Source organism: Cibotium barometz, chromosome 27 (genome assembly GCF_041138505.1).
Source record: "Cibotium barometz isolate CiBa-2024 chromosome 27, ASM4113850v1, whole genome shotgun sequence".
In the NCBI taxonomy this organism is placed as follows: domain Eukaryota; kingdom Viridiplantae; phylum Streptophyta; class Polypodiopsida; order Cyatheales; family Cibotiaceae; genus Cibotium; species Cibotium barometz.
The window spans coordinates 19,876,776-19,903,639 of NC_141072.1; the positions used below are offsets into that span (position 1 = coordinate 19,876,776).

A 26,864-nucleotide genomic window follows, 5' to 3' on the forward strand; every position below is an offset into this window, starting at 1 on the left:
TTCAGGAGGTCTTCTCTCCTGTGGTCAAAATGACCACCCTTCGTGTTTTGTTTGCTCTCACTGCTGTTTTGGATTTAGAACTGTATCAGATGGATGTAAAGACAGCTTTCTTACATGGTGATTTAGATGAAGAGCTGTATATGAAGCAGCCTGAAGGCTTTGTCATTCCTGGCAAAGAACATCTGGTTTGTAAGCTGAAGCGTAGTCTCTATGGGCTGAAACAAGCCCCGAGGCAGTGGTACAAAAAGTTTGATGCTTTCATGCTTAACCAAAAGTTTAATCGTAGCCATGCAGATCATTGCTTGTATACTAAAACTGATACAGATGGCAGCCCAGTGATACTTGTGCTGTATGTTGATGACATGCTTCTTGCAGGGAAGAATAAGAGCATTTTGGAAGCTCTTAAGGACCAGCTGAAGTCAGCTTTTGCTATGAAGGACTTGGGTTCAGCTGAACATATTTTGGGTCTTTGGATTAGACGGGACAGAGCACAGAAGTTGCTTTTCCTCTCACAGGAGAAGTATATCCAGAAAGTCCTTGATAGATTTAACATGGCTGATTCTAAGCCTTTGGGTGCTCCATTGCAGCCCTATGTTAAACTATCCAAGGATGATTGCCCAAAAGATGATGATGCAGCCAGTACTATGCGTGGGATCCCTTATGCTTCTGCTTGTGGATCTCTTATGTATGCTATGGTTGCTACACGGCCAGACATTGCTCATTCAGTGGGAGTAGTCAGTCGTTTTATGTCCAACCCTGGCAAAGCACATTGGGATGCTATAAAGTCTATTTTGAGGTACTTGAAGGGGACACAGAAGAAATGCCTTATGTATGGTAAAGGTCCACTTGAGGTGCAGGGTTATTGTGATTCAGACATGGCAGGTGATTCTGATACCCGCAAGTCTACTAGTGGGTACATCTATACTCTTGCAGGTGGTGCTGTTTCTTGGTGCTCTAGACTCCAGAGGATAGTAGCACTTTCTACTACTAAGGCCGAGTACATCTCCGTCACAGAGGCTTCTAAGGAGGCCATTTGGTTAGCACGCCTTGTCACGGAGTTTGGATTGCCAGAGAGGGCTCCGGTCCTTGGTTGTGATAGCCAGAGTGCCATATACCTGGCTAAGAATGCCATGTTTCATGCTCGTACCAAACACATTGATGTACGGTACCACTTCATCAGACAGGTGCTAGATGATGGTTTGGTCAGTTTGGTCAAGATTGGCACTCATGAGAACCCTGCAGATGCTCTCACCAAAAGTTTGCCAAAAGCACAGCTTGATATGTGTCTACAGCGGGTGGGAGTTACATAGCTTAGAGGAGCTTCACTGGCCCTTTAAGTGGGAGGTTGTTGGGTATAAAGTCCCAGTTTCGCCTCCGGACCTTGATCATCGCGTAGCTCTTTTCGAGAGCTTCGCGGCCATATATTTACTTGTACATTTGGCCCCCATTTGGGCCTTGTAACGGCATTCTTTGTATTTGGTCCGCCGGGCGCCCCATAAGTTGGGCGCCCGCCCATACCCTTGTATCACTATAAATACGAGGTCTCCCTTGAGCCTCAATAAGACATTCAAGATATTCTTGAGCATTGTGTGAGTTCTCTCTCTCTCTCTCACTCTCACTCTTCTCTTTCTCCTCTGCACTTCCTTGGCTAAAGCTCTTGTGTTTGAGTCATTCTCCTCCAACAGTAGCCGTTTCACTTCCCCCCCCCTCCCTCTCTACTCGTCCCGTGCATCGACTGGTACAAATCACCTCTTCCATGCTAAACTGGCATCTTCCTGGAGACACCACCTCGTTTCCACCTTTTGTTTACAAGAAGCCACGACTTCTCACTTAGTACAAACAAAAAATTTAAGTAATGTTTTTAAAACATTAAGGCTTGTAAACCTTAGCCTTATCAAAGGCCACATCATCAAAGGATAAAAAAATGAGCAGCTCGACATGCTTGACCACGGTCAGCTTAGAGCAAAAAAACAAGTGTGAATAAAAATAGCAAAAAAAAAAAAACATACTAGCTTGACTCATGTACTCCAACTGGTAGCATTATTTAGAGAGAAACGGCCTGCCACGAATAGCCACCCCCTCTCTTCTCTGCATCAACTATCCTCTACAATGATGGCTGCCCCTCTGCAGTAGTGGCGTGTAGATGCTGGTATTTTTACCTTCAATGAGTACTTGCCTTCAACACAAAAAAAAACAACAAAAACAACAGCCAACACAATGTTGATGTGTAATCTCCTCTGTAGACATTTTTTTGAATTTGGTGGTCGTGTCGGAGTGAAGTTTGACCATCCAAGGATGCTCTTACGCTAGGATGCGGTGTGTGTGGACAAGCTGAATCTGATACCAATGTATGTATGCATAGATGAAGGATCCTGTCACACAAAGTCTCACACTGCCTTCGGTATCCTGAGTTTTGTGAGTCTTTAGCAATCCACTTTACCACTTCAAACTTTAAGAGGTGAGAGAGAGAGAGATATATCTTTACACCTTATTGGGTCCAAATTTACCCATTGAAGGGCCCCCTTCTATTGCTAGGAGTATTTGCTTTTATTACTTTGAAGAGAATGACTGTATGATTGACTTTGGGACTCTAGACTTTGGGCGTGAAGCTCCAATGTCACATGTGGAAGCTCTGGGGGTCTTCTTTTAGCCCTAAGCATTGCATAGGAACACTTGATGCAATAATGAATCAGCAAAGACACAGAATAGAGAGAGATGGGTGTATTTTCAGTCTATTCATAAAGTACAGAAAATAGCTACAATGTCTGTGCTTGTAGAAGTGTTTTTATGACCAATAAGGGCAAGCTGTAACGTGCTAAGCAACACCAACAGTAGAAGGGCAAGATGTTTTTATTGCCCTTATTGTAACTATCCTTGCCCTTCTTTCTTGCCCTTCTACTGTTGCCCTTTAACATTACAACACCAACAGTAGAAGGGCAAGAAAGAAGGCTTGATGGTTGATTGATCGCTTGATTGATGAGGGAGGGGGGCATGCCTATTTATAGGGCACTGTGTGTCCTCCTTTCGATGATTAGCCTGATCCCCCCCCCCAACAACAGTGCCCTCCTTTTGAGGGTCGGCCTGATCGACCAGATCCATGACACCCCCCTGCCCAACCACACACACACACACACACACACACACACACACACACACAAACAAAAAAAAAAGGTCCTTAAGAACTTTGATTGTAGATCAAACATGCCCAGTAGGAATATGTAAAGCTGGGAGAGGTGCAATCCTTTTTTAGTTTCTCAATCATTCTTCTTTTGGTGGTAGCAGGCTGCGAAACGTGCAGCACAAAGGAGCAGAAGCATTCTTGAGCGTTTGCAAAAGGTACGTTCTACACTTCGGTAAAAGTGTTCACTGACTTCTTTAAGCTGCCTACTGCCATTCATCTACAACCCTCAAGCTGATGATGTGTACTCGTTGCTGTTTCTTTTTGCAGGGACAGTCAGGCACAAGTGGTGAGTTTGAAGCTTTTTTGTACTTGAAAACCTTCTATTGTCTCATGAGCTGCTCTCCAAAACAGCCTGCTTTTCCTTTGAAATGCTACTTTTTGAAGTATCGATTGCCTTGAAGAAGTAATAGGGGCTTTCGTGCACACATTTCTATAAAAGTAGGCTATGGTGAGATCAAACTGTTCAATTTGTGAGGCTATGAGTCCGAGGGAGATGAATGTGCAAGGGCAGACCATACGATGCAGTTCCCAAATGTAGCAGGCCAAGCAGAAGCATGCTAGTGTGGATTAGCAGCAGATGTGCCAGTTCATTAATTGATTATAACAGCAGAGAAGCTGGGCAGGCAGCCCAACATGCGGAATGGAGAGCATTTACTGGGTGGCTGCTGGTTGGATGCAGTCCAATCAGCTGACCAGCATTTTTTTTTTTTTTTTTGGGGGGGGGGGGGGGGGGGGGACCTAGTCATGTACATACAGAAGGTATGCTATGACGGGGGGCAAAAATGGCTTCCATGGTTGGCCTTGCATTTATCCATGCACTTAGCATAACAGATTGTTGATATGCCAGTGCAGTAAGATGATGGTTGTCACCCGTAGAGACACTACATTACATTTATTGCATTTGTAGGTGACATGGTGATGGATGTCTAATGTGCTGAGTTTGGAAGGTACTATATGAGATAATATGACTGAGGGCAGAAAATAACTTCCATGGTCGCTTTTAGCAATACATATTGTAGGCGACTGTTTGGTATTGTCAATGCAGCAAGATGACAGCTATCACCAATAGGGACCTGGGACACTACATGACATTGCTTCCCGTTCGATTTCACCCTTAGGAACCACGGTGTTATAGATGTCCAGTATGGTGAGTTTAGATGGGATTTGATGTCTCTTACATGGTGAGACAGGATAGAGATGCTTGGAATGGGCACATGAATACAGTGCTTTGCAAGATGGGAGATTTGTGCTTGTCCTTGTGTGAAGATTCAAGAGCTCCTTGTTGTGGTTGAGTTATGCATGGTAGTGGCTCATGTGTGCATGCAGATTGATTTCTATGCATGGACATAGCGTGGATGCGTGTGAATTATTTATGAAATAAATGAAGGGATTGGCCATCCTGGATGCACGGCATGGACGCATGATTTTATGCCATATACACACAAAGAAGAGGAACTGCGTTTGAACCCAAGAGCTGATGATTTGTGTTTGTCAATGCAAACTTGCGTTTAGTATTTGTTTTGGGATGAACTAAAATTGTGGATTGTGGGCATCTACAATCATACAATCCAACTTCGTAAATCGCTGATCAAGCTTTCATGCTAGAGGCCCATACAAGAGCCTTGACTTGGGAGAGTTGGCTTCTAGTTCCAGCCTGTCTATGGAACTGACAAAGATCTAATTTGATTTTTATGGTTATGGGAAAGTGTGTTTATTTGAAATTTTGTGCAAATCCCTTTGGAGCTGTCTTTATTAGCACACTCCATAATGAGACACTCTTATCACTTCGGACTTGGTTATGGGAAAGTGTGTTTGGTGCAAATCCCTTTGGAGCTGTCTTTATTAGCACACTCCATAATGAGACACTCTTATCACTCCGGACTCCTAGGATTAGAGCAAATACACTTAAACTTCAGGTAATAACCTACCTTAGGTCAGTTTGGCAGAGTGTAAGGCTAAAATAAGATTCTTGTGGCATTTTTTTTGAGCATGGCCATGTGAATTAGCTTGTTAGACCAATGATTAGTGGTTATGGTCTTATACTTGAACCAATCATTTGATAGTTGGATGTTTTTTCTTGATAGTTTGCCAGAAATGTTACTACATGAGTATTTTCTCCAAAAATACAAAAGTAAATTGCCAACATAAAATTTCAAAAATACAATAATTATTTAGGCAAATATAATTAACAAGTTTATTTTCTCTTTTCCCCCCCATTTTAAAGTGTTCGGGGTGCCATTAGAAGTTCTTGTACAGAGACAAAGAAGCTCTAGGCCAGTACCTCAAATAGTCATCAATTGTGTTGATTATCTAGAATCCTCAGGTATGATTTCACGACGGAAGTATCACTTTAGTGTTTTTGGTAATCTTGTTGTTGTTAGCCCTTTCTGTAATTTTTGTGATCTTATTGATTAAGAACAACGTGGAATACCTTGTGCAGGCCTCAACACACAGAATATTTTCAAGTCACATGGTGATCAGCAAGTCGTGCAGCATCTCAGATATTGCTTTGAAGAAGGCATGTTACACTCTTTTATTTTGGATGCGCACTGAGAATTTTCTCTTTCTTTTTCTTTTTTCCCCCAATGAGTAGAGCCGAGAGAAAATCTATATACAGCCACTTTTTCGAGCCTCTATGCTACTACACTTGACAACCGTGGTGTGATCGTGGCTAGCCGCACCTATGGGTGAGAATATGAGTCTTTCACAGTAGACGACGTCCTTCGCTGGTGGTGGGATTTGAAATCGTAACCCCTGCCATTCTTGGAGAGAGGCACTGTGAAGCTTTCTGCATGTGCCACCATTACATTTTTTTTTTTTGCAGCTGACCAACTTTTATTTACAGTTCTTTCATTGCTTCCCATTTGGCCTGAAAGGCCATGATTTCAGGCCATGGCAAGGGCTATCTATTTCGTCTTGAGACTTGCATTGGGCCCCATCCATGCTGCATATGATTTGAGTTCAACCAGAAATTAGCAACCTTTAGTGTCTACACCCATGGGTGAGAATCAGTCTTTCTCGCTAGACAGTGTTCTTTGCAGACATAAAGGAGTTGTGAACTTGTGCTCGTGGGCTACAAGCATGAGCAGCTTACTGCTAGACCAACTAATTGGGGACAAAAGCACTATGACGTTGAAGGCTTGCTTTTCTCTGCTGGGTCCGAACCATGTGCAGCGGCCAGCTTTGACACACCTTACCCGTGTAACTTAAGGGCACATGGGGCAGGCCTGTAGCACTTGTTGGGCAGCAGCAGCAGGAGCCATCACTGGTGCCATGTGGCTGCCACATGGCAGTTGGCCAGCAGTTAAGTGGTCGTGGGCATGTTCTCTACAGGCCCACTGGGCATTTTAGCCCCTTAATAAAGCATGCATGTATATTCATATCCCATCTCATCTTCCATCAAGTGATTGGCCTCTGCAAAGAGCTTCCAGGTTGAGCGTTTTGTGGATGGTTTGAACCATCCTTGCATGCATATTTGTGCACATCGGTCCCGTGATCTGTCGGATGTGGTTCATCTTGCTATGGCCCTTGAGATGTGGGAGAGTTCCCAGTTAGGGTCTCAACAGAAGGCCAATAGCTGAGAGGCAAGGAGATTCCTAAAGATGGAGCTGATAAGGCCGGAGTTCTGAGCCAAGTGACTGGCCGGTCAATGCTTCAAGTGTGACTCCACTGAGCACATCGTGAAGGATTGTTCGAGGACATTGGAGGAGCAATCTGAGGAGGCAGCTTCTCTAGAATGAGTGTGAAGCTGATGCATGTGTGTGCATCTCAGGCTTTTTCATTTCTTACACACCACGGGTGTTGAATTACATCAGGCCCTCAAGTACAAACAGAGGAAGTTTTCAGCCAGGTCTCCGAAGGAGAGTCTTCAAAGTTGCTATCTCTGCAGTAGGTGGATAATATTTGGCTTTAGTGGTGGATGCTTTGGTTTCACAGCTTGTACAAGAAGACTCTTCTCATTTTCTTTTTGCATTGGGTCAGTTTTGCTGATGTCATGGAAGCACCAAAGGACGGCATGTCACCAAATTTATCTTCATTTCACGATGATACGCGAGTTGGAATGTCTTCAACAGAGGTGAAGGATGATATACCAGTTGGTGTCTTCACAGGGAACATATATATATATATATATATATAATTTCTAAGAATAGATCCTTCTATTAGTTAAAAGAAAGCCCACGTTTCTTGTGGCAGCATGACACATTGCCACAAGAAATTATATTTCTAAGAATAGATCCTTCTATTAGTTAAAAGAAAGCCCACCAAGAGGCGAAATACAACCATAGATACAGGAAACGCTGGAAACTGCTCTGTGCATGGGCTGAAATGGCGTTTCGGCCATGGAACGTGCCGGAAATGTATTGCTGGCACTGAAACGGCTGAAGGAGATAGAAATCCTGTGAGAAATGTTTCTCATGATGAGAAACGGCTGTTTCTTGTGGCAGCATGACACGTTGCCACAAGCGTTAAAAAAAACCCAGAACGGGCTGATGCCCCATGATGGCCAATCACCTTTGAAATGTGTGGCCCGTACACTAAGCAAAAAATATTATTCAGCATTTTACCATATTTATTAGCATTTATTCTGGCATTTTTACCATTTTATTTCAGCATTTATCCCTTTTAGCAAGTTGTGTAGCATTTAATGCTATAGTCGGCCAGCTTTACAGCCAGCCGACTAGCCCCTTGCTCATATAAATAGCACAGCTTGCATCTCATATCATATATCATCATCATCAATTCAGCTAAGCGATTCAGTACCTCAGCCCTGGGAGCATCATTGCTTGGAGCACATAGGCACTCATCAACAAAACGCATCATCTCTAGCATTCAGCCAAGGGAAGCGCTTCAAAACCTTGCGTTTTCAGTATACAACAGAATTCAGCACTCTTTCACATCATCTTTTTGCTACAGCCACTTCGGTGAAGGTAAAACGCAGCATATACAGTCATTCATAGTGCATAAACTTAGCCTAGAACAGTCAGTCCCAAAGCAGCCCTTCTTTCAGCCTCAGTTTGCAGCCTTCTACATTCCATTGGAAGAGTGCATTGGCATTGAGATCAGTCATCATTGGTGCTTCTACAACCGGGTATAGTTCAGCCCGACTCTTGGTCTTTCAAAGGTCTTGCGTTTGGCTTGTCTACAATCCCAAGTCAGTCATACATTCCTTCTCTTCAAAGATAATAAAGCAAATACTCCTAGCAATAGGAGGGGGCCCTTTAGTGGGTAATTTGGGACCCAATAAGGCATAGTTGTCACGGTAGAAAAAGAATCCTAGAACGAAATGAGAAGTTGCCACAGGTTTGGGGGGAATGTCTCTACGTTGCGCGAATGATTTGATCACGATAGCCTCGGAGTGCTTAAGCTGATCATCCTACCTTTTATCCAGATATGCCAAAAAGGATATAAGATTGAACGAAGCAACTATGAAATTTTTATTGATGGGTGGAGCAAGTTAGTCCTTTCTAGTTTATGGTTTACGAAAATACGATACCGTATGGGAATTTTTGGTACGATATATGAAATTTTGGGATACCGTACGATAAAATATGGTTTTTTTAAAACACTTGCAAACTATGGAGCTTCAAGCTTGAATGTGACGGAAGGTTGGGAGGGGGGGGGGATGTGTTGTGTTCCACAATGCTTGAGGAACCAGAACATGGAGATGTGTCTCTCCTAGTTGGATCTCCCAATTGTCTCCAAAAAGGAACCTGCATGGGTAATGCAATACTAAAGGTCTCCTAGTGTAGAGTTTATGACTAAGGGACCGTCCCTGCACAGATACGGACAATGCATCTAGGGTGATAGGTTTAGGGACTTCTCTGTAGATCAAAATGGCCCTGTCTAAATCTTCTCTCTTGTACATAACTTGAGGATATGACTGTCTAGCCTACCTATACCAAGGATCTCCAAGTGATGTAGCAAGATTCTCTCATCCTACCAATCAAGTGTACACTACCGGTCTACCTTGCCAAATTTTTTAGGTCTCTCAGCAACCCCATATGGAATACTGAGTGCACACGAAAGTTGCGAAGTATTGTGGGCATTTGGGATCTTTGTTGAGCATTTGGAATTTTTTTCTCAAGGTGGGGGGGAGGGTAGGGGGGGAAGTGGATTGCTAAAGACTCGCGAAACTCAGGATAAAGAAGGCGGTGTGAGACTATGTGACAGGATCCTTTATCTATGCATAATTCCGCTGCATGTTACAATGCTGCATCATCTCTTGGGAGTGGAAGCTCATTTGATATGCCTACACATGCTCCTTGCAAAGGAAAGGCAAGACAGTCCACTCGTCACACATCATGGCATCCACAAAGAAAGGCACAGGTTGATGCTGTTGTAGCACGCTTTTTCTACTCTTGTGGGATCTCTTTTAATGTTGCCCGAGGGAGAGATTGCTTGAGAATGAGATAACATCCATCAATGAAGCCATTGCATTTGTGAAGGAGAAATGGAGCACGTATAGGTTCTCTTTGATGGCCGATGGGTGGAGTGATATACGCAGTCATTCATTGGAAGGCGTTCTTGTAGCATGTAGAGGGAATCCACTCTACATAAAAGTCTACAGAAAGATGGGGTGAGAGAAGAAATTGCTCCTGTGCTATGTGAGATATGGAGTGAGGTTGTTGAGTATGTGGGTCCACAAAATGTGGTTCAATTTGTTGTAGATGGTGAGAGTACCAACAAGGCAACAGGGGCCTTATTGGAGAAGAGGTACCCGCACATTACATGGATTCCATGCATGGCACATTGTCTCAATAACTTGCTTAAAGATGTTGGAAAGTTGGATTGGGTAAAGGCCACCATTGACACAGGCAAAGAGGTTGTTTCTTTCATAACCCGCCACCATTACTCTCTTGCATTATATCGCAGGTTTGCAAAGAAAGAGTTATTGAAGTACTCCGACACCCACTTTCATACAATTTCATGATGCTTCGCCGTCTCTTTCATGTGAGACCAGCCCTAAAGCAGATGATGGCATGCCAACAAATTGGGAGTTGGGGCCACTAATAGGCAAGCACTTGGGCAGCTTTGCTATCCTACTATCACACAGGATGAGTTTTGGGCTTCTATAAAGCATCTTCTCAAGTTATGTTGGCCGATTGTTAGGATTTTGAAGCACGTGGATGGAGATGTGTCTTACATTGGGAAGATTTATGAGGCCGTGGATCAGATGGTTGAGAACATCCGTTTGATAGAGACTGATGTAGAAAGAAGACAAGAGTTGGAGGATCTTGTAGCGAGTAGATGGAACCAATATGATTCTCTACTACATACAGCTGTCTATGTACTTGATCCAGAGTTTCAACACAAGGGGAGACACCAGCAGCCAGGCAGACGGTGAGGTGGTACGTGGTTGGAATGCCACTTGGCAAAGGTTGGTTGGTACGCCAAAGGAAAGACGCAAGGTGAAGGATTAGCTTGCAAAACTGCAACAAATAGGGAACGTTTGGATGGAGTGATGCACAACATGACAGGTTAAAAGCTGGAATTTAAACCTTTATTTAAATCTATGAACCTTTTTTTGAAGCCTAAATGTGATTTTTTAAATTTTCATGTTGTAGGTTTCATGTTGGTGCTGTTACTTGGTGGGAAGACTATGGTGCAGAAACGCCAGGGCTTCAGCATTTGGCCATTCGTATCCTGGGGCAGGTGTGCTCTTCATCAGCTTTGGAGCGTTTATGGAGTACCTTTGGTCACATACACTCAAAGAAGAGGAATCGCCTTGGGAGTAAGAAAGCAGATGACCTCGTCTTTGTTAATGCAAACTTGCGTTTGCTAACAAAGATGAAGCATGAGTACACGCATGATAAGTACATTGGCTTTTTGGCTTCCATACATCGGAGGGAGACACGGGTTCTATCATTGGTAATGTAGTTGAGGATGCAGAGGGCGATGGTCAAACACATGAAGATGGCATGGACCAGAGGAGGAGCATGAGGATGAGTTTCAAGAGGATGAGGCTATTTCTATAGCATAGAAGAGTCTTGAGAGCAGTGAGGACTCTCAAGTCTAGACTCTAGGGAGTAGCTTCCTTTTGGCATTTGATTTTTCACTTTTTTTGTAACGTGGTCTTGAGGCTTGACTCATTGATGATTGAGGGATGGTTTCAGTTTATTTTGTAATCATGGCAAGGTCTAAATTGTTTGATTTCTCATGCAACTTTAAAGTTTTAAACTGTGAAGTGTCAAATCATAAATGTAGAGTGTACACTATAGACTCTATATTTTACTTCTTTAGCACATGTCTTACATTATACACGTGGCCTCTCAACTTAGTGACTTTCCCCATACCCCCCTCTTAGGGTAACCTAGGATGACGTGGTGTTTTCATTTTCCCCATCTCCAAAATTTTCGTTTACGTTTCCGTCTCCGTTTCCACTTTTCTGTTTCTCATAGCGATGAATACAATACTATCTATGACAGTAAGAAAACATAAAATATGAATAGGGGTCCCTCCATGGCTGGCTTGAGGGAGGCTACAGCACATGGGGGAAGCCAAACCTGTGGCCTATAATGCCAAATGATTGTGCCCTTTTTTTGATGAAGAAGGGTCCAATGCTCCAAACGTGGAAGAAAGCAGCCTGTTGTCGCTACATGCGTGTTGAGTCTCATAGCGCACTTGCCAGATGTGCTAGGCTGCGAGCTCCCAACGCTATTATGTGCCAGTCTTGTGTCAGACGGCAGTTGTGGCCATGGTCGCCACTAGAATGCGACATTCTGACCACCTCCATCATCCTTGTAAAAGAGTGATGCGCTGCCCTCTGCTGGCCTAGGCTTGCCACGCAACGGCCCCCCAAGTAATGGTGCAGGCAGTGGCAGGGTCTGAAGTGAAGTGGCAGAGAATGTGCCACCAAACTGTGACAAGATACTGACCATCCCGAAATTGCCAAGTGCCTACCACAAGGCTCCATCCTGTTTGCCTTCGCCTTGCTCCCTTGGACCTATTTGCTTGTGACTTCCTGCTTTCAGCCTAGCTTCTCCTCTGCTCAGCCCCACCCAGCGGTGCTAGTGTAGGGAGAAACATCTCTATCCCTTTTTGCTGGTTGACTGGGCGGCACTAGTGCGGGGAGAGCCACTGCCGCCCAACGAGTGGGTGATGCTGCGTTCTTAGCGGCGGGTGGTGCTCAACCCACTCTTTGCCTTACATGGCAACAAGGGGGCATTTCAGCCCCTTCATCACATTTGGCTGCCTGTTGTTGCTGTCTTAGTTCTACCGGCCACCATCACCGTCACTCAAAGTGGAAGATTTGCAAGAACAATTGCTGAACATTGATGAGGTTATCCCAGACAAACAGCTTGTCACCAATACTTTGCATTCTTTGCCTCCCTTGTATTTGGGCTTTCACAGCTCTCTCAATCTCTCTATGAGAGGAGGTGCTGAACCTGTCACTTTTGAAGAGTTGGTGGGTTTGCTCTTGGAGGAAGAACAAACAAGAGCAAATCTATCAAGCAATCCTGGTGGTGACAAGGCATTTTCAGCCAAGGACAAGGGGAAAGCAAAGAGCTTGAAGCATGGACAACAGTCCAGTAAGGCTGGTCATGGACAGCCCTCTTCTGGAGGTGATACTTTTGCAAAAGGGGATGCTAGTAAGCCCAAAAAGAAGGGCAAATGTCAGTATTGCCATAAGCCTGGCCACTACATAAATGAATGTAGAAAGCGGATGACAAAAGAAAAGAATAAAGATGCAGGTAATGCAGTAGTTGGCACTTCTAATGACAAAGCAAAGCAGTCTGCTAATGTAGTCGATGAGGAGTGGACGTTTTTGGTCACATGCAATAGTGACACACCAAGTGCTACAGTACAGGACATGTATTTGATTTCTTCCTGCAGTAAGGATGTAATTTGGTAATTTGATAGTGGTGCTTCAAGCCATATCACTTCTTGCAAAGATGTATTTCAGCATTTGTTTATGCTTTTGATGGCCGCAGTGTATCATGTGCATATCATTCTACTTATCTAGTGAAAGGGATAGGCAAGGTCATGTTTTTTGGAGCCAATGGTGCAAATGTATGCATGACCAATGTATTGTATGTTCGAGGGATAAATAAAAATCTGCTCTTTGTCTCAACCATAACCGATCAAGTTTTGGTGGTTGAATTTGTAGATAAGAAGTGTTCAGTCGAGGACCCTTCAAGGGGTTAAGCCATAGTCACTACACTATGCAATAGCTTGTATAAGCTGGACAACTACAAAAGTGTCCATATGATGCACATAGAGTGGCTGCCCACACTCCCTGTATGCATGATGCAGAGCTATGGCATGCTCATTTTGGGCATGTAAACTTTGGGAGACAATATGCCGCCGCTTGAGTCTCCAACAAGACATTTGTGTGAGGGGTGTATTTTGGGAAAGATGCACCGCAAAACAACTTAGAACAAAGCTAGATGATAAAGCAATCAAATGCATCTTTGTAGGCTATAGTAATGAGAGCAAGGGATGCCATCTCTATGATCTAGTGATGCACTGGATCTTTGTCACTAGAGATGCGGTGTTTGCTGAAAATTCAGTTCAACCTATGCTCAACTTGTATAAAAGTCATGATATAGGCTCCAAGGACATGTTTGATTGGCTTTTACCCATAGCCATTAGTGGGGATTTAGTTCAGCCAACCGCTTCTATGGAAGAGGTTGAAGATATTGAAAATGTTGTCAGGGAAGAGCAAACAGCATACAGGGAGCCAAATCTATGCCCAGATGGTTGTTGAAAACCTTGCAAGATAGCAAAATTTCAGCTCCACTGTGACAGGAAGAATGAGGGCTAGTTCCAGCCATGCATTGAATGTATAGCATGGGAATTCTGCATTTGCCATGGGGAGTCTCTTTGATTCAGAAGAGCCTTCTTCTCATGAGGAAGCACAGGAGAATGAGCATTGGAATCCTGGATGTAGGCCATGCATGATGAGATTTCTTCTATCATCATTACTATTCTCACTGATAGACAGAGTGCTATGGCCGTGGCACGAAATCCAGTATTTCATGCACATACCAAGCACATTGAGATCCATTATCATTATGTGAGAGAGATTACATGCAGGAGAGATAAGTTATCTTACTGCCCTACACAAGATAATGTTGCAGATCCTATTTACGAAGGCTTTGCCTAGAGAGAAGTTTGAAGCTTTATGAAAAGCTTTAGGCTTTCTCTCAGACAGAGAGGGATTTGCTACCGTGGTTGAGTAAAAAGCAACCCATTGTTGCCACATCTACTTGCCAGGCTAAGTACAGGGCAACCTTCATTGCTACGATAGATTGTGTATAGTTGAGGAGATTATTGACTGATCTTCATGAGTGTCAGCAGATACCTACTACTATTCTCACTGATAGCTAGAGTGCTATGGCTGTGGCACATAATCCAGTATTTCATGCATGTACCAAGCACATATAGATCAATTATCATTATGTCAGAGAGATTACATGCAGGGGAGATCGATTATCTTACTGCTCTACACAAGATAATGTTGTAGATCTATGCTCAGATAGCATCCCCTTTAACTAACCTTCTCAAGAAGAGTACCCTATTTCAGTGGACTGCTATGTATTGCTGCTTTGTACTTTCATACGTGGAAGGTTGACTCTATCACCTCCACTGATTCTCACTCTCAACATTTGTGTATTGTGTCCATCTCCATCTTAGTGTGGCTGTCAACTGAAACCCTAACTCTCTTTGTGTGGCTGTGGCTTTCCAACAATCAGGTGGCCAAAAGGGGGGTGGAAGAGAGGTTTCTGGGTGATGGGATGGCACTCTCAATCCTCCTTGGTGGTTGGGGCTGTTGGATCAAAGCTGGGTAGAGGGAACGTCAAGCCGGGAAGAGGCTGGCTGCAAATCTGTCAGCGAAGGAGGTGCTGAACACTCTCAAGGGGGGCATGGAAAGAACCATCGCAAATTTGGAGTCTAGGGGTCACACCACTGGATGGAAGCTGAGTGGCTCAAGAGAAAATCCTTCTAGGTCTTTGTCCCTGATTGGAGTCCGCGAACTATCAACTTGCGCAAAAGGACTTTGGAGGGTCTATGAGGTCAAGGCCACCATGCTCCGATGGCTGAACAAGCATTCTTGAGGCCACCTTGGCCCTTGCAAGCCTTACCGTCTCGTAGCCTCTTGACCAAGGAAAGTTATGGATCAGCCACTGCATCTGGCCAATGCAGGAAAAAGTGAAGATGTTGTCCAGGATGCTTCTATTTGTTTGGTGTCGAGTAATCATACTACATAGCCTTGTTGAAAGTTGCCTGGAGGCCAAGCTTGATGAGGTCCCAATGCTGCATGAGAGAAATGAAATGAAATGTTATATTAACGTCTTCAAAAGGCCAAAGTGACCTATGAGACCAAAGTTACAACCATGTGACATATGATACACTGTCTGGAAAAGAAAAGAAAGAACTGAAGGTAAGTATCTAGCCCTACAATACATCAGTAGGGACCATCCAGAAGCAGCAACTAGGGAGAGTGGGAAGCTAATGCTACTAGTCAAAATGGGATACATGAGTACATGGATACATGAATACATGAATATGGGGGAGTACAAAAGTGAGAGTGAGTACAACAGTATATGGCTGGAGTGGTAATCATCCTAGGAGCTCTAGCATGGGTCTCTGCCCGGATGGCCTGGATATCTGCCATAGAGAGAAACCGAGAGTCCGTCCGCCCCCGGTCATTTCCTGTGAGGAAGCGCATGCCAGGGGAAGTAGAAGCTCATCTGAGGAGAAAGGGAGATCCAATGATGTCCGGAGGGAGTTGGAGACACAAGCTTGAAGGTGGTGCCAAACCCTCTGGCAGGCCTCGTGGGGGAGAGTTTACTCCGAGGTGGTGTCCCGAATCTTAGGGGGGTTCCCGAATCTTAGGGGGGTGGGGGGGTTTGGCTGCAATCGATTCATGTGGCCTTTGTAGTCCATGTCATGGACACTCAGTTGGCATTAGGTGTCTGTAGTGCATTGTGTAGTGACATTTGTTTGGGTCAGATAGTGTATTTGCATTGAGTTATGGCTGGCAGTGTTGTATTAAATTGGTTGGGAGCAAAGGACAAGTTGGATGGCTCCAACTACCCTCTCTGGTCTTACATGATGCGTCATGTGTTGGTTGCCAAAGGCTTATGGGATGTAGTCAATGGCCATGAATGAAAACATAGGTCTAGGTGGTTCTACCCGTGCACGTGGCTCGTCACGTATAGGTGGTTCAAGGAGTACAACACGTATCGGCGGTGCTGATGTTGGTCATGCTCCTAAGATGGGATGCCCGAGACGCACACATGCTCTCATTGCTCTATTAATAAAGAGGAGCATTATACGCCCATTTGTCAATGCTAAGTTGGCTTGGGATGCACTTGCAACACGTGCAATGAGGCTTGTGTGGCCTATTTGAAGAAGCAGCTTGATGTATGAGGTGAAATACCTTCAAGAGCAACTTGCCAACATTGACAAGATCATCTTGGACAGCTCTCTTGTCACTACTATTCTCAATGCATTACCCGACACATATGAGGGTTTTGCCACTACACAGGTTATTGATGAAGGGCAATCCCAACTCATTCTCATTTGATGAGTTGGTGTCTTTACTCGTGCAAGAGGAACAATCGAGGGTGAATAGGTCTAGTATAAAGCATGGGGAGGATCAAGCCTTTGCTGCCCAAGGAAAGGGCAAAGGCAAAGCATTTGTTACCAATGGCAAGAAGCTTAAGGGTGGTTCAGCTACCTCCTCTAGTAAAGATGCTGATAAGGGGTAACAGTGAGAAGCCCAAGAAGAAGGGCAAATGTAACTACTGTCGAAAGCCAAGTCACTACTCTTTATGATGCATGGATGTCGGTGGTAGATACACATCAGTGGTATTTTGACAGTGGTGCTAGCAAGCACATTACGCCACATTGCCACTTGTTTACTTCATTGGGAGACGCACCCAAGGGAAGTATTGTTACATATGTAGACAGCTCCTCTTATCTAGTTAAAGAAGTTGCGAAGATTGTGCTCACTGATGCCAATGGTTGGGGCAATCACGCTCTCCAAGACATTGTATATGCCAGGAATAAAAAAGAATCTCCTATCAATTTCAGCCATTGTTGGGTCCATCCTAGCTGTCCGCTTTGTTGACGACAGATACACTGTACATGATTGCAGTGATGGAGATCTTATTGTGCCTCAGGTACCTTTTCTTTTTTTGCCTAGTCTTAGGCCCAAGATCCTCCTGTAACCACCATTTTTTCACCACCCGTAGGTACTTTTTTATTCGCCTGTAGGCGATGCCGTTAAGGAAGCACCATGTGGGGTTTTGAACTTAGGACCGGTCCTAGACATCTCTACCACTTGAGCTATCACCTCCTTGGCTGCCTTGGGTACTTTATGTCATCATCTTTATAGGCTCGATGTATATGAGAGAGCTGCACATGATGCACTTGTAGTTGCTACCACATCTAGCATGACAGATGCTAAGCTATGGCGTGCTCGGTTTCAACATTTCAACTTTGGTAGTCTGCTTCGCCTTGAAAGGCATGAAATGATTTCCACTTGCAGCACCCATCAAACATGTATGTGATGGTTGCATATCGGGCAAAATGCATCGGACATCGTTCACCAAAGATGGTTGTGTGAGGGCTGTTCAGAATTTGTCTCATAGGTTTTGGATGGAAGCTATTATGTACACAGCATTTGTGCTTTACAGGTGTTCAAGAAAAGCCTTGCAAACCATCACCTTTTACGAAGCTTGGCATGATAGAAAGCCATTAGTGGTTCATATGCGTGTCTTTGGTTGCTTGGCTTATGCTCTTGTGCCTAAGCAGCACCGCACCAAGCTTGATGACAAGGTAGTGAAAGCATCTTTGTGGGCTATATAGCTTGGAGAGTAAAGGGTACCGTCTTTACCATCCTACTTCGCTGTGGATTACGGATAATGGTTAGCCGAGACAACGTTTTCATGGAGAATTCATCTCAGCCCTTACTTGAATGCAAAAAACAGCCAACTGTTGCCTTACAGGATCTCTTTGATACTCTCCTCCCCTTGTATCCCATGTGCTGGGCATTTTGCCACTTAGCCTATGGTCGGAAATCAGCCCATAGTCGCTGAAAATCAGCCACCGGCGGATGCTGAAAACAATGCCACATGTTGCGCCGATTGAACAGGCAGACATTTATGGTGTAGAGGAAGAAGAAAGGCAGCAATTCAAGAGGCTAAGTCGGTGCATCATTGGCTGTTGCAAATCTTGCGGGACATAATGTAGGGGCTCTATTGGCAAGTAGAACACGTGCTAGTTCTCGCCATGCATCTCTGCATTATGTGGATCATGCTCTCACGAGCGACTTGTGCAATGAAGAAGGACGAGTTCCATTTGAAGAAGCACAAGAGGATCAAAATTGTATGCACGCCATGCAGCAAGAATATGATGAATGGCACTTGGGATTTAGTTGACTTAGCATTGATTGCTATAAAGCTAGACTTGTAGCAAAGGACTATGCACACCAGAAAGGCATATATTATGATGAAACCTTTGCACCCACATCTCGTATGACCACCATCAAGTGCATCATTGCTATGGTAGCACATCTTGGTTGGAATGTATATTAGTTGGACATCAAAACCGTCTTCTTGAACGGTGATTTGCATGAGGAGGTCTATGTATCTCAGTCTCATGGTTTTGTTTAGGAGGATCAAGAAGCCAAACTATGCATGTTATGGAAAGCTTTGTATAGCAGCCAAACTATGCATGTTATGGAAAGCTTTGTATGGTAAGGTTGAATTATAGGCTTCTTCTGAGATGTGAGATGTGGGCCCATTGCAGTAATATTTGGACATTCAGTTCTCATAGCTTGATGCAATCAAACTTTATATAGAAACTGCTGAAAAGGTTTAGTCTTGAGGATTGTAAGCGTGTGGCTACACCAATTGAGATATGTGCAAGACTAAGCATTTAGGATTCTGGTGAGCCTTTTGATCAGACACTATATTAGCAAGTTGTTGGATGCTTGATCTCCTTATGCAACACGCGGCCAGACATACAATATGGGGTCTCACAGTTGAGTAGATTTATGTGTTGCCCAGGTACCAGGCATTGGCAAGCTGTCAAGCGGAATTTTCGCTACTTATTACAAGGGCACCAAGTTCCGTGGATTGTTCTATCCCGGGGAGGTCAGTCACAATTGCATTCCTTCACTGATTCGGACTGGGCAAGATGTTACAACACCAATGTCCACTACCAGATTTTGTTTCTTTCTTGGTGGTTCATGCATATCGTGGCTCGGCAAAAAACAACCAATAGTGGCCACATCTAGCTGTGAGGTTGAGTACAAAGTAGCATTTACAACTACCATTGAGTGTGCATTGCTCAGATGCCTTTTTGGCATATCATAGTGTTGGATAGTAGTCCTACACTCCTATGTACACTGTTTCTCAGAACGCATTGGAAGTTGCGAGAAACCCAATGTTTCATGCAGGGAGAGGGTCCATGCAAGAGAGATTAGCTTGGTGTATGTCTCTAGACATGATAATGTGGCAAATTTGTTCATGAAGGCTCTTCCTCGTGAAAAGCTTGAAGCTTTTTGCAAAGCTTTAAGCTTATTGCCTTTTGAAGATTGATCAACCATATCCCTATACATGTTCACATCATCACTCCAGGTGGGTTTGTAGACATCTATGTCATGGGGACACTTTTCCTCTCACTAGGAAAATTTTCCTCCCATGCATAGGAGCACCCTCTTATTTCACTTATGGGGTGTCCTCACCTTTCTACTTGTACTTGGTACACTCATTCCAAGTAAAATATCTAATAGAGTTGTGTGCTCTCTTTCTCACGACTGCTTCACTATATATGTGTGTACTATGTAGTGCTGTTGCTGCGAACAAGGAAACGGAGTTTAATAGCCTTCTCAGGGATTGAATGCCCTCAAGGCGGAATGGGGTCTAGTAGCCTGAGATAGTTACGAGAAACAGGGAAATGAGAATAGAGACGAAAACGGAAACCAAAATTTGAGGATAGGGGGAATGGAAAAGCCACGTCATCCTAGGTTATCCTGAGAGGGAGGTATGGGAAAAGTAACCAAGTTGAGAGGCCACATGTATAATGTAAAACATGTGCGAAAGAAGTAAAATCTAGAGTCTATAGTGCACAACTTCACAGTTTAAAAACTTTAAAGTTGCATGGGAAGTCAAACCATTTAGAACTTGCCATAATCACAAAATAAGCTAAAACCATCACTCAATCATCAATGAGTCAAGCCTCAAGGCCAAGTCATTACAAAAAAGTATAAAATCAAATGCCAAAAGGAAGCTACTCTGTAGAGTCTAGACTCTAGAGTCCTGACTCCTCAAGGCTCTTCTATGTTATAGAAACAGCCTCATCCTCTTGAAGCTTATCCTCCAACTCCTCTAGTGGAGCTTCTTCCATGCCATCTTCATGTGTTTGACCATCGTCCTCTGTCTCCTCAACTACATCACCAATGATAGAACCTGTATCTGCCTCCGATATATGAAACCCAATGTACTTATCATGCGTGTACTTATGCTTTATCTTTGTTAGCAAATGCAAGTTTGCATTAACAAAGATGAGGTCATTTGCGTTCTCACTCCCAAGGCAATTCCTCTTCTTTGAGTGTATGTGATTAAAGGTACTCCATAAACGCTCCAAAGCTGATGAAGAGCACACCTGCCCCAGAATACGAATGGCCAGGTGCTGAAGCTCTAGTGTTTTTGCACCATAGTCTTCCCACCAAGTGACAACACCAATGTGAAACCTACAACATAAAAATTTGAAATACCACATTCAGGCTTCAAATAAAGGTTTATAAATTTAAATAAAGGTTTAAATTTCAGCTTTCAAACTGTCATGTTGTGTGTTACTTCATTTGAACGTTCCCTCTTTGTTGCGGTAGTTTGCAAGCTGATCCTTCACCTTGTGTCTTTCCTCTGGAGTACCAGCTAACCTTTGCGAAGTGGCATTCACGTACCACCTCACCGTCTGCCTATTGCTGTCTGAAACCGGCCTCTGATAGAAAATCAGAGTGCGGTAGATTAGCAATCACCCGTCCACTTGTAGTCTAGATGATAAAACAAAACAGATTGGAGCTAGAGTGCCCAAATCTGAAAACACAGCGACACCTGTTGGCCCCAAAGCTTGGCGCCCCTTGCGGTATTTCCGGAAAGAGCTGGCTGTCCAAAGCGGGTTGAAGCCCATTTGCTTGCCTTGCCAAGGTTTGGCATAGGTAAGTTCAAGAAGATTGCTACATCTGGCCATCCACCCAGTTCTTTTCATGCTGCATCATCTCTTGGGAGTGGAAGTTCATTTGATATGCCTACACATGCTCCTCCCAAAAGGAAAGGCAAGGCAGTCCACTCTTCACACAGCATGGCATCCACAAAGAAAGGCACAGGTTGATGTTGCTATGGCACGCTTTTTCTACTCTTGTGGGATCTCTTTTAACGTTGCCTGCTCACCATTCTTCAAAGAGATGGTGGTTGAAATTGCAGCTTATGGTGGTGCATACACTCCACCCTCTTATGATGCCTTGAGGGAGAGATCGCTTGAGAATGAGATAACATCCATCAATGAAGCCATTGCACCTGTGAAGGAGAAATGGAGCACGTATGGGGTCTCTTTAATGTCTGATGGGTGGAGTGATATATGCAGCCATTCATTGCAAGGTGTTCTTGTAGCATGTAGAGGGAATCCAGTCTACATAAAGTCTACAGAAGCTGGGGTGAGAGAAAAAACTGCTCCTGTGTTATGTGAGGTTGTTAAGTATGTGGGTCCACAAAATGTGGTTCGATTCGTTTCACATGGTGAGAGTACCAACAAGGCAACCTGGGTCTTATTGGAGCAGAGGTACCCGCACATTACATGTAGTCCATGCATGGCACATTGTCTCGATAACTTGCTTAAAGACATTGGAAAGTTGGATTGGGTAAAGGCCACCATTGACACAGGCAAAGAGGTTGTTTCTTTCATAACCCACAACCATTACTCTCTTGCATTATATCGCAGAGGTTTGCAAAGAAAGAGTTGTTGAAGTACTCCAACACCCGCTTTGCATACAATTTCATGATGCTTTGCCGTCTCTTTCATGTGAGACCAACCCTAAAGCAAATGATGGCATGCCCTGATTGGGAGTCGTGGCCTACTCATACACAAGCACTTGCCAAGCTTTGCTACACTACTATCACACAGGATGAGTTTTGGCCTTTTGTAGAGCATCTTCTCAAGTTATTGTTGGGGTTTTGAAGCATGTGGCCTTACATCGGGAAGATCTATGAAGCCATGGATTGGATGGCTGAGAACATCCGTTTCATAGAGACTAATGCAGATAGAAGACAAGAGTTGGAGGATCTTGCTGTGAGTAGATGAAACCAATATGATTCTCCACTACATACAACTGCTTATGTGCTTGATCCAAAGTTTCAACACAAGGGGAGACACTGTTATGGCCCTGTGAAAATGGAACAGTACAAGTGTGGGCATGGTGGTTGCAGAGTCAGAATATTTTATGATTCACATAGGGGGGTGCCCGGACAGAGTTTAAGATGTGTGGACATCCCTAGGTGTGAAGGGGGGAACTAGAAACATTAAACTTTAATGTTTATTAAAGTTTGCCCCTAGGCCTTAGTGGCCCTAGGAACTTATTAAAGTTTGGGGCCCTAGGGATTATTTTGGGGAGGAGCCAATTTTGGAGTAAATGTCTCTCTCTCTCCTCTCTCTCTCTCTCTAGCTTTTGGAAAAGAGGGAATCGTGGAGTTTCTCAAGCGCATGTTTTCAAGCGTGGAAAAAGCACAAGGAAGGAGGCGGCTGCTGTTTTCTCTGTGTACTGCTGCTGTTTTCTTCTGCATAATCAGCTGTACTTCCCACGTGTGCAGTCCGTACAGTGCAAGTACAGGCGGCTGCTGAAATCTGCTGCAAGCGCTGTGTTCTCTCTGCTGGATTCTCTGCGCACAGGCCCTGTACAGGCTGTACCAGCAAGTACACAGCCAGTACCATACTGTACGACTGCCGTACAGTGTACGGATAGTCAGGTACAGCAAGTACAACTGCTGCAGGCGGCGTAAACAGGTGCTGGACCGAACTGTGTACTCAGATTCAGGCAGGTACAAGAGTGGACAGCAGGCTGATTGTGCAAGTACAACTCCTGGCACGTATCCCGAGGTGGTACAGACGGGTACAGTGCTGATTTTCAGATCTGTATTTTCAAGGACAGCATAAGAGTGAACATCAAGAGGAGGATACAGGCAAGTACAAGCACATGTGTGAAGCAGGGTTGTGGATACAAGTGCCTGCAAGTACAAATTGGTGCTGTTGCTTCCTCCAGTACTGTTTCACGAGCTGAACTTGGTAAGCCTTGTTTCTGTTCATCTATCTCTCTTTCTACTGCTTGATGTCTATTGCAGATATGAGTTATCTGGCCCCTTGTGAGAGGAGGGGTATGGCAGATTGACGAGGGTTGAGACAGAGTTTGGACAGCACATGTATGTTTGAGCTGAGATGATGTATCATGCACTTGAGTTATGCCAGATGTATGCCCATGGCTGGCCTGCTTAGTGATCTTGGCTGATCAGAGGGAGGCACAGTGTGTTATTGTGGAACACAGATCTGTGTGCATAGATCCTCTGTGCTGAGCAAACCACAATGTTGGCAACAAAATTTTTTTGCCCCACCTCTCTTGGAGTCATATTTATTAACAATATCCACCTGCTACCACCAATAGTCACTCTGGGTGAATTCCTTCTCATTCTCTCTTTCAAGGTGTGGCTACCTAGATGCCATGAGAGTGACATAAAAAAGAAATGCTTGCAGGAATGGTGATGGAAAAGAAAAGGGGCAAACACAAGAAAAGAAAAGGGGAGGACTTGCAGTGCAGAGCGACTGGGATAAAATTGGGAAGAAGAGCTGAAAAAAAAGATTTGATTTTGGGTTTTTTTGTTCAATATAAAAAGAGCATTGATTTGGGGGTTTTTTTGTTACAGGCACTTATGCGCTGATTTGGGCTTTTTTTTTCACCTCACAACAGAGGCCAATTTGATGCGCAAATTTGGCCTTTTAGTGACCAATTTGGGCCTTTTTTTTCTCCTAACTAAAGCGGCCGTTTTTGCTTATATATGGGTGCCACATTTCGAAGTTGATTGGCCGTCTTGGAACGCCAGCCTGGATTGGGTTTTTTTTTAATGCTTGTGGCCATTTCTCATGCTGGCAAAAGAAACGGCCGTTTCTCATCATGAGAAACATTTGTCATAGGTGAGAAACGCGAGAAACGGGCCGTTTCTATGTCATGGAGACATTTCGGCGCCAAAAACACGTTTCCTGTCCATTCCATGGTTGCAACGCTGTTTCAGCACATGCCCAGAGCCGTTTCTAGCATTTCCTGTAACTATAGCCTGAAACCAAAAGGAGGCCGGAGCATGAGATCTGCACTCCACTCTCAAGCGTGAGCGTGGTATGGGTTGTCTCAAGCTGAACTCCAACTTGGGGGCTATGTGGATTCTGCTCTTGAAGGCACTAGAGAGAGAGGCCCCTGCGTGGAGGAAACGGCTAACCTTCTGGAGGGCGCTGTCACATGCACTCTAACACTGTAATGCATGGTGACAAGATGGCTCATCATCAATGCATCATTGTACAACAGTAGGACCCTTGAGGATATGATTTTGTCGTATGTCGTGGCCCCATTGTAAGCCCCAGTCCAGGATATGTCAAGCACAAGCTACGTAGGTCTTTCCTAGCCTTAGTGAGAGTCAGTCCTCTTAACCCACTTGAAGAGAATCATTCATGCATGTGGAAGTCAGTCAGAAGCCTCGGAGTTTGCATTAGAAAGCATTCATGGCATTGCACGGCATTGCACATTCATGTAGGCATTGCCTGTAGTCATCCCATATGCATAGGCATGGACCCAGATGCATTTATATTTTCCCATAGACATTATTCAGCATGTGTTCATGTGCATCATAGGGTTAGCATGCACATTAGGCAACCTAGGAACCAGTCGGCAGCCTAATATGAGCATATAAGATCATCTCAACACCTAATTGTCATCGCTTAACATTATTAGTATTTTTAGCATTTTATTTAGCATTTTTTATGACATTTAGCTTCAGCCGTGGGCTGTCCAGCAGGTCAACCAGCCCCTGGCATCCCCATATAAGCATGGCCTTAGTCCCTCATTCCATCATCTCAGAATTCAGCAAGTCTTCAGAATAAGCATTCAGCAAAGCATACAAGCGTTCAGCCATCCAGAAAACGCATCAGCATCAGCCTTGTGAAGAAGTGTTTCAGTCCAACAGCTCTTCTCAACCTCACATCAGAATTGAGCATTCATATCTCATTGTTGTTTTCCATCCTCCTGGGTGAAGGAAAACGCAACATATTCAGTCATCATGGTTGCATATTCACAGCCATAGAACAGTCCCAATTCGGCTTTTTCTCAGCCTCAGTCTTGCAGCCTTCCTACAGCCCAAAAATTGGTCATCATTGGTGCTTCTACAGCATTGTACAGTCAGCCCGACTCTTGCTCTTCCGATGGTCTTGCGTTTGGCTTATCTACAGCCCCAAAGTCAGTCATGCATTCATTCTCTTCAAAGAAATAAAGCAAAGGCTTGAACAAGACCGGCATCAAGCTGACCTTGAAACTTGGGAGCACCAACGAGAGCTCGATCATGAGCAAATGCTACTCGAACACAAGCGGGAAAGGGAGGCCATGCATCTGCAGTTTCAACATACCCTCTCTTCATTCTCTCTGCCCATAGGTGCCACCAGCCAGACTCCCGCAACATCAAGGACCGTCATCTGGACTCAGCCAAACTTTAGTAAGTATGAAGGTAAGTGTGATCATTCAGCTGTCAAGCAATTTATTTATCAGTTTAATGAGTATTTTCCTTTGGCTAAGCTGACAGATCTGCAAGTTAAAGTCCACGTAGCGGCTCCCCACCGTACAGGCAAGGCAGTCACTTGGTGGCAGCATTGGTCTAGTTTACATGTAGACCCGACCACAGGTGTTAGAGCTTTTCACTAGGACACCTTCGTCCATGACCTGTAGACCAGAGTTCTCTCTCCCCAGACCATTGGGCATGGTAAGAAGAATTGTCTAAAATGGCAAGCGAAGCAAGCCTCCAAAGAGTCTTCTGCCATAGTTGCCACAGTATCTTTCGCTCCTTGAGCACCGCCAACTACCGCCAATGTGGTTCAGCTCTTACCTTCTATGCATCCCATGCCATGCGTGGTGCTTGATGCTAAGCAGGAGGGTGAGGTTGCAGCCACACAGAAAAGCATGATCCGAGCTTATGGCTCTACCAAGGGCCGCTAGTTTGTAGTCCTTTTTGACATGGGCAGTTCTGAGGACGTCATCTCTTCTCAGTTGGCTACCAAAGTGAGCTGTACCTTAGTGTCATATCATTTGGAGGTGAACAGGTTTACGCCTAGTCTCTGCCACATATCTCAGAAAGGCAAATTAGTTTTCTTTCCAAGTTCAAAAGACCTCATTACAGTGAGATTTCATTCTCGCCTCATTTGGGGTGTGACATGATCTTAGGAATCTAGTGGTTTCGCGAGTATGAACCCATTCCCAATTGGGAGCAGGACACTTTTATACTATCTGGAAAGGTTTTCCTGAGCCTATCATGATTCATGGGGATAGGAGCATTCTCGGCATTCCTTTGATTTCTCATCTCTAGGCCCGTCGAGCTATCTGCAAGGGAGCGGAAGGAGCATTTATTTATGTTCGTGCTCCGACAAC

General features: G+C 44.4%; 1 protein-coding gene across 3 annotated transcripts in view; it reads left to right on the top strand.

Moving 5' to 3' along the window:
- The window catches only part of LOC147623150 (putative Rho GTPase-activating protein At5g61530), a 39,827-nt gene that overhangs the window by 7,177 nt on the left and 5,786 nt on the right, over nt 1-26,864 (top strand). For 2 of the 3 annotated variants that reach the window (XM_086821208.1, XM_086821209.1), the window contains 4 exons: nt 3,283-3,336; nt 3,449-3,467; nt 5,406-5,504; nt 5,622-5,699. In XM_086821208.1, coding sequence (XP_086677334.1) covers nt 3,283-3,336; nt 3,449-3,467; nt 5,406-5,504; nt 5,622-5,699 — 250 coding nt within the window. The remainder of the gene's footprint in view (nt 1-3,282; nt 3,337-3,448; nt 3,468-5,405; nt 5,505-5,621; nt 5,700-26,864) is intronic. The other variant, XM_086821210.1, reaches the window with a different exon arrangement.